Here is an 8,064-nt window from a genome sequence, read left to right as displayed (position 1 = left end):
CATCACTTCTTTACTGAAACCAAAGAAGCAGGAATCTGCAGGTTTGAAGAGTTCCAGGTTGTGTTCATCTTTGACGGTCTGGATGAGTGTCGACTTCCTCTGGACTTCAACAACAATCAGGTCCTGACTGATGTTACAGAGTCCACCTCAGTGGATGTGCTGCTGACAAACCTGATCAGGGGGAACCTGCTTCCCTCTGCTCGCCTCTGGATAACCACACGACCTGCAGCAGCCAATCAGATCCCTCCTGAGTGTGTTGACATGGTGACAGAGGTCAGAGGGTTCACTGACCCACAGAAAGAGGAGTACTTCAGGAAGAGGGTCAGAGATGAGGAGCAGGCCAGAAGAATCATCTCCCACATCAAGACATCACGAAGCCTCCACATCATGTGTCACATCCCAGTCTTCTGCTGGATCACTGCTACAGTTCTGGAGAAACAATTAATAACCAGAGAGGGAGGAGAGCTACCCAAGACCCTGACTGAGATGTACATCCACTTCCTAGTGGTTCAGTCCAAACTGAAGAACATCAAGTATGATGGAGGAGCTGAGACAGATCCACACTGGAATAAAAAGAGCAGGAAGATGATGGAGTCTCTGGGAAAACTGGCTTTTGAGCAGCTGCAGAAAGGAAACCTGATCTTCTATGAATCCGACCTGACCGAGTGTGGCATCGATATCAGAGCAGCCTCGGTGTACTCAGGAGTGTTCACACAGATCTTTAAAGAGGAGAGAGGACTGTACCAGGACAAGGTGTTCTGCTTCGTCCATCTGAGTGTTCAGGAGTTTCTGGCTGCTCTTCATGTCCATCTGACCTTCATCAACTCTGGAGTCAATCTGATGTCAGATAAACAGCCAAAATTACTATTACAAAGGAAATCAAAACTAAAACATGTCTACCGGCATGCTGTGGACACAGCCTTAAAAAGTCCAAATGGAAACTTGGACTTGTTCCTTCAGTTCCTTCTGGGTCTTTCAGTTCAAAGCAATCAAACTCTTTTACAAGGTCTGCTGAAACAGACTAGAAAGAGAGGGGAGATCGAACAGAAAACAGCTGACTACATCGAGACGAAGCTCAGTCAGAATCTGTCTGCAGAGAAAAGCATCAACCTGTTCCACTGTCTGAATGAACTGAATGATGGTTCTCTCGTTGAGAAGATCCAACAGTACCTGAGATCAGGAAGTCTCTCCACAGACCAACTGTCTCCTGCTCAGTGGTCAGCTCTGGTCTTCATCTTACTGTCATCAGAAAAAGATCTGGATGTGTTTGACCTGAAGAAATACTCTGCTTCAGAGGAGGCTCTTCTGAGGCTGCTGCCTGTGGTCAAAGTCTCCACCAGAGCTCTGTAAGTTGATGAATACAACATACAGTATATGAACCTTGTGTCTCTTTTCTTTCTGAATAAATTCATCAGCGGTTCTTCTTTAGGCTAAGTGGCTGTAACCTGACAGAAAGAAGCTGTAAAGCTCTGTCCTCAGTTCTCAGCTCCAAGTCTTCTAGTCTTAGAGAACTGGACCTAAGTAACAACAACCTGCAGGATTCAGGTGACATGCTGCTTTCCACTGAACAGAATAATCCCTACTGCACATTGGAAACTCTGAGGTCAGGACTCACATGTGACCTTGATCAAAACTATAAATTACTTTGTTAGAATCTCATTGAAATGTCGTTCTTACATTGAATATCATGTCATACCTAAAACAAGACAACACTGAATACTAACAGCAATATGTTTACATCTACATCTGTTCTAAGGCTAAATCACTGTAAACTGTCATGGAAAATATCTGTGGCTCTGGTCTCAATACTCCGCTCAGAGTCCTGTAATCTAAGAGAACTAGACCTCAGCAACAACAACCTGCAGGATTCAGGTTTAAAAGTGTTGTCTGGCGGATTGAAAAGTCCACACTGTCAACTGGAATATCTCAGGTGAGATCAGGCCAGCAAACCTTCCTTAAAAGTATTGTTCTGTAACTGCCTTTTTTCCTTCTACATCGATTGGTTTTTATTTAAAATCATCTGGTCAAGAATAAGCTGTTAGGATATTTTATTTTAAGGTTAAATTCTTCTCCAGGCTAAATGGCTGTAATCTGTCACGGAGAAGCTGTGAAGCACTGTCTTCAGTTCTCTGCTCCCAGTCCTGTAGTCTGAGAGAACTGGACCTGAGTAACAATGACTTGCAGGATACAGGAGTTAAATCGCTGTCTGCTGGACTGAAGAGTCCCCACTGTACATTGGGAAAGCTCAGGTGAGAAAGCAGTAATGTTGCTGTTTGTTTGTTGTATTTCTTTACTTCAACACGACACTGATTTCTTCTTCTTCTTCTTCTTCTTCAGCTTCACTGCTTGTAATTTATCCAAGGAAAGCTGTGAATCTCTGACTTCAGTTATCAACTCCCAAGCCTCAAATCTAAGAGAGTTGGATTTGAGTAATAATGGTCTGAAGGATTCTGGAGTGATGCTGTTGTCTGCTGCAATGGAGAGTCCATACTGTACACTGCAGACTCTCAGGTGAGGAGATTTAGAATTATTCAAGCAAGTCAAGGTTGCAACAAGTTGGTAATTCATAGATATTTAAGTCATTTTGTCATTCATAAGAAATAAACTTGTTTTCATACATCTAAGGCTTGTTTGCTGTCAGCTGTCAAAGAGAAGCTGTGAAGTTCTGTCCTCAGTCTTCAGCTCTCAGTCCTCTAGTCTAAGAGAGCTAGATCTGAGTAACAACAGCCTGGAAGACTCAGGAGTGAGTCTACTATGTGTTGGACTCAAAACGGCACAATGTGCACTGGAAACTCTCAGGTCAGGCCCTTAAAACTTTCCTTTTTTATAAATCTTATAGTTAGAGATGGATCAGGTGACTCTGAACCATCTCTTAGTTCTGCTGCTATAGGTTAGTCTGCTGGGGGACCTCTACTGATACACTGAGCTCCTCTCCTCTCTCCTTTCTCCTCTATCCATTCAAATTCTACCATTTCACGTCATTAACCTTCTGTCTTCTCTCTCCTGTAGTTGTGTTTCCTCCTCTCTGTCTCCCTCTCTCTATCCTCTTCCTTGGAGCTGTGTATCTCCACAGTCCAGTTACTGGTCCTACCAGCCTGTGCAGGGGTTCTGCTTCTTGTTGTTGTCTTATTGCCTGCTGTTCTTTTCTCTCTCCTCTTTCCACTCACCCCAATCGCTCGAGGCAGATGGCCGCCCGCCCTGATCCTAGTTCTGCTGGAGGTTTCTTCCTCTAAAGGGAGTTTTTGCTCTCCACTGTCTCCTGGTGCTGCTCAGTGGGGTTGTTGGTTTTCTATATAATTCTGTATACATATGCTATACCACTGAACCACCAGCCCCCCACACAGAACAAACTATATTAAAGTTAGTGCGCATTGGGTTTATGGTTTTGACAGGTACTGGAAATCCAGTGTGGGTATACTGGGTTCCCAGGATTGCACTTATTTTGTACCAATTATTTATCAAGGAGTCACCGTTTAACATGTGTTTTCACGTTCTTCTTCAGACTTAATGACTGTGAAGTGTCAAGGAGAAGTTGTACTGCTCTGTCCTCAGTTCTCAGCTCCCAGTCTTCTCATCTGAGAGAGCTGGACCTGAGCAACAATGACCTACGGGACTCAGGTGTGAGGACGCTGTTGTGTGGACTGGAGAGGTCACACTGTAAACTGGACACTCTCAGGTTGGGACTCATGGAGTTGTTCATACTGTACTTTATGTGGGATTATCTGCTTCATTATTCCAACTCTTCTGGTCTGTTAGATTAATAATAACATCTTCTGTAAAATGCCTGAGCACCCTATTTTTAACGTTTATTTAATCAGGAATCAGAATCTTTTTAAGATGAGAAAAGAGCACTGTGATTCAGATGAGACATCAGTCACACACATACTGGGTAATGACAGACATCTACAAACAGTTTGCAGTCCTGTCATAGCACACCCCATTAAAGAAACAGACTTTATTGTCCTACAGGAATCCCAATCCCATCTTCACAGTATGTGCCACTTATTCTGTTCTGTTTGGTTCAAAGGTCAATAACCACATGCTGTCATGGCTCTACTCTCTAATTGCTTAGATTAACTGTAATTCTGACAGAGAGAACACAGAGGAGAACATTTACTAACAACATTTACTAACTAATGTCACATAAAATTGTTAATGTGTGTCTCTCCCAGCTTCTGATTGGCTGAACACACCTGATCCAGATGATCAGCAGTGGGCCAGGTTTGGGAACTCCAGATTGTTCAGAGTTCTGCAGAGATATCTGAAGAATGTCTTCTATTGCGTTTGAGAAGACCCATGATCGTCACTCACTACACATTTTCCTCTTCTCAGCTTCTTTCCCTGTGTGAATGTTACTTACAGGTAACTACACACTAACCTCTCGAATTACTAATGTGTGTGTTTAGGCTGTCGGGCTGTGTGATCACAGAAGAAATCTGTGCTTCTCTGGCCTCAGCTCTGACATCCAGCCTCTCCAGTCTGAGAGAGCTGGACCTCAGCTACAATCACCTGGAAGATTCTGGAGAGACGCTGCTGTCTGCTGTACTGGAGGATCCACACTGGAGACTAGAAGCCCTCAGGTACAGAGACTAACGACAAAGCCTCATGCACCGTTTCTTTTCTACACTTGTAAGCAGAGGTGCACTGCCTCATGTTGAAGAGCTTTTATAAAGTGTTCTGGACAAATGCCTACTCAGATGGAAGGATATTTACCCTCCAGTATCATGATACATCAACCCTGTTTCGTTATCCAGGTTGGACCATGGAGAAAAGCAGAGGGTAAAACCAGGGTTGAAGAAGTGTAAGTGCTTTCCATTGTGTCCATAGTTATGTTGTTTACTCCTTCAAACCCTACTGGTATTAAATTAAATGAAATATTTTCAGTTTGAATATTGATGTTTTGTGTTTTCTCCATCAGACTCCTGTGAACTCACACTGGATCCAAACACAGCAAATCGATACCTCAAACTGTCTGACAACAACAGAAATGTGATACTGGTGAATGAGGATCAGTCCTATCCTGATCATCCAGACAGATTTAACTGGTGGCAGCTGCTGTGTGGTACTGGTCTGACTGGTCGCTGTTACTGGGAGGTCGAACGCAGAGGAAGCATTTATATATCACTGAGTTACAGAGGAATCACAAGAAGAGGAAACAGTTCTGACTGTTGGTTTGGAATGAATGATCAGTCCTGGAGTCTTTTCTGCTCTGACGGTGGTTACGATGTCTGGCACAACAAAAGAAAAACAGTCATCTCCTCCCCGGTCTCCAACAGAGCAGCAGTGTACCTGGACTGTCCTGCTGGGATTCTGTCCTTCTACAGAGTCTCCTCTGGCAAACTGATCCACCTCCACACTTTCAACACCACATTCACTGAACCTCTTTATGCTGGATTTGGGTTTGGTCCTCAGGCCTTGAGTGGTTCTTCTGTGTCTCTGTGTTCAGTGTAGAATGGAGACTCACACATTGATGTTCCATTTAAAAAGCTGAATAAAATATAACTCCCCTGCTGCTTGGTTTATTCCAGCCAGGTGGTTTTTTACCTGCTCTGTTTCACTCACTCCAGCCTGAACCTCTGTGTTGCCGACCTGTGTTCGGTTCCTGCGCCTTCATTTACATGAGTCTGCTGACGATTATTGAACCTTGTGGATTGGTTTTGGATGTCGGACCTTTGGATGAGGATATTTGGAGGTTGGACTACTGTATATGAGTGTGAACTGGAGAAAGATACCCAGATTTCTGGATTTGGGATTTGAGGAGGATTCTCTGACTGTTCTGTGTGTGACCTTGGAAGTGGACCTAAGGCAGGGCATTAGTGGAACCATCCAAATCTGGACCACAGGAGGGGTCACATGGACGGTGGTGGTAATATGCCTGGGCTACCAGTCCAGACTTCAGTCCTTTCTACAGTTAATCTTTCATTGCCACCGAGGTGAAGGGAGCTCCTCGGGAAAGAGGCACACTGGGGAGACTGAGAGACAGACAGAGTCCACAGTAATAGTCAGAGTCAGAAGATCACATTCATGAGGCAGAATCCAAAACAACAGAGTCACAATCCAGTCCAGGTCAGAACATTTAATCACACGGAGTTAATCCGAAATCCAAACACCAAAACTAAGAAACGTGTCAGCGAGTTCAGAGAAACACAGATCTGATCCAGCACGGGCAAAAAGGTATCAGGGTCCAAAATCCAGTTCAGCTCAGAGGATTCTAGAACCAGTAGCTGGGTCAGGAATGACGCTGGAGTGTGGCACGAGTACAGGGCACAGTCTGGCACAGGCTGATGGAGTACAGAGGAGGGAGACGGAACTATTGATTAACAAGAAACCTCCAGGAGGGAGAGAGAAGAAGAACCAGAGACACATTTAAGAACAAAAATCATTTTGTAATAATGAATTAATGAAAACAACAGTCACACTGTTTCTGCTGAAACTGAGTTTGATCCAATATTTATTCTAAGCTGAAGTAAATGTTGATTCATTCTGATTATTCTGTAATAAAGGGAGCTACCTGATCCACATGCTGAGGGTTCTGGTTTAACGATGGTACAAGTTTAAATTCTGACTATGATTTGAAGAAGAGTGACTGACACTGACCAGAGGAAGTGCATATCGTTCTTCTCACTAATGCATTTAGGAGCTAGAAAATCCCTGTTCACCTGTGGTTGTACAAAGGTGTAAACTTTATTGGTGTGTGTCAGACTGTTTATATCAAACAGATGTTCCAGATGTGGACCCATAGAGTGGACGTTTTCTTGCCCCCACACACACATTTATTTATTTCTCAGTATTGAATTAGCTGATTATTGTTTAAACTGAAAGCTGCTATATTGGAGAAATAAAAGCTTTGACTGTGTCGACCCACTGACATCTGATGGTCAGTAAACGCTGTTACAATCACAAAACCAAATAAATCTATGACTAGGATGAGGTTTGACTGTATGAGTGTGAACTGGACAAAGATCTTTGGATTCCTGGATTTTGGATTTGAGGAGGATTCTCCACTGTCTGTGGACAGACTGGTCCCATTGTCCACAGTTGTGTCGTTACAGAGACCGCTGCGGTGTTTTCAGGGAACAACCCCCACATGTGGTCTTAGCTCCTTGTCAGTCAGTTGTCCAAATACTTTTGATCCCCTGAAAATGGAGGCACTATTTTTGTGAAACCTCTTAAAATAAAGCTGAAATTCTTCACTTGGACCACATCTTGTAAGAAGATATATATACAAGAGATATATATGAGATATGTATATAAGATATATATACAAGAGATATATATGAGATATATATATATATGATATATATACAAGAGATATATATGAGATATGTATATAAGATATATATATACAAGAGATATATATAAGATATATATACAAGAAATATATAAGATATATATATACAAGAAATATATACAAGATATATATACAAGATATATATAAGATATATATATACAAGATATATATATATAAGATATATATACAAGATATATATAGATGATATATATATAAGATATATATATACAAGAGATATATATATAAGATATATATATAAGATATATAAACATTTTATATAGGTATAAAACCATACAAAGAACTAGGACACAAATAATGTGTCAATAAAGTTTTTTAATGAGATCTTTATTATTATGACATTACAGGTAAGGCTCAGGTGTGTTAAGGGAATGTCATTTGGCCCCGCCCCCACAAAGGATTGCCAGAGATTGTCTATGCACGGGAAGACGGCCCACTCAGCAGTGGATTAAACCGGTGGAGCTGCGTTTGATGCAAACTGGACAAACAGGAAACACTAGATGAGGAAAGAAGCTGTTCCACATTATTACTTATTACACATGAACGTTTATTCCGAATTTACAGTGTGTGTTACCGTTAGAATCTAAATGAACAGCTACACTTTGAAACAACCTAGAGGGGACAGAGCTTTTGCCGTTGCAGCCCCTAAATTATGGAGTGCCCTACCACTGCACATTAGTCAGGCACCTTCATTGTCCTTTTTTAAAACTTACTTGTAGACTTATTTTTACTCTCTGGCTTTTTTCAGCATGAAG

General features: G+C 42.2%; 1 protein-coding gene across 2 annotated transcripts in view; it reads left to right on the top strand.

The window, feature by feature from the left end:
• Positions 1-7,146, top strand: part of LOC113149215 (NACHT, LRR and PYD domains-containing protein 12-like) — an 11,619-nt gene extending 4,473 nt beyond the window's left edge. Inside the window, exons 4-13 of one of the 2 annotated variants that reach the window (XM_026341154.1) lie at positions 1-1,346; positions 1,430-1,603; positions 1,757-1,930; positions 2,076-2,249; positions 2,338-2,511; positions 2,626-2,799; positions 3,503-3,676; positions 4,407-4,580; positions 4,755-4,801; positions 4,919-7,146. The exon at positions 1-1,346 is cut by the window's left edge and continues 446 nt beyond it. In XM_026341154.1, coding sequence (XP_026196939.1) covers positions 1-1,346; positions 1,430-1,603; positions 1,757-1,930; positions 2,076-2,249; positions 2,338-2,511; positions 2,626-2,799; positions 3,503-3,676; positions 4,407-4,580; positions 4,755-4,801; positions 4,919-5,451 — 3,144 coding nt within the window. In that variant the 3' untranslated portion in view covers positions 5,452-7,146. The other variant, XM_026341155.1, reaches the window with a different exon arrangement.
• The last annotated feature ends 918 nt before the right edge of the window (positions 7,147-8,064 follow it).

Source organism: Anabas testudineus, chromosome 24 (assembly GCF_900324465.2).
Source record: "Anabas testudineus chromosome 24, fAnaTes1.2, whole genome shotgun sequence".
NCBI lineage: Eukaryota > Metazoa > Chordata > Actinopteri > Anabantiformes > Anabantidae > Anabas > Anabas testudineus.
The sequence above is the reverse complement of the archived record's forward strand: the minus strand, read 5'-3'. Positions and strand labels throughout refer to the sequence as shown.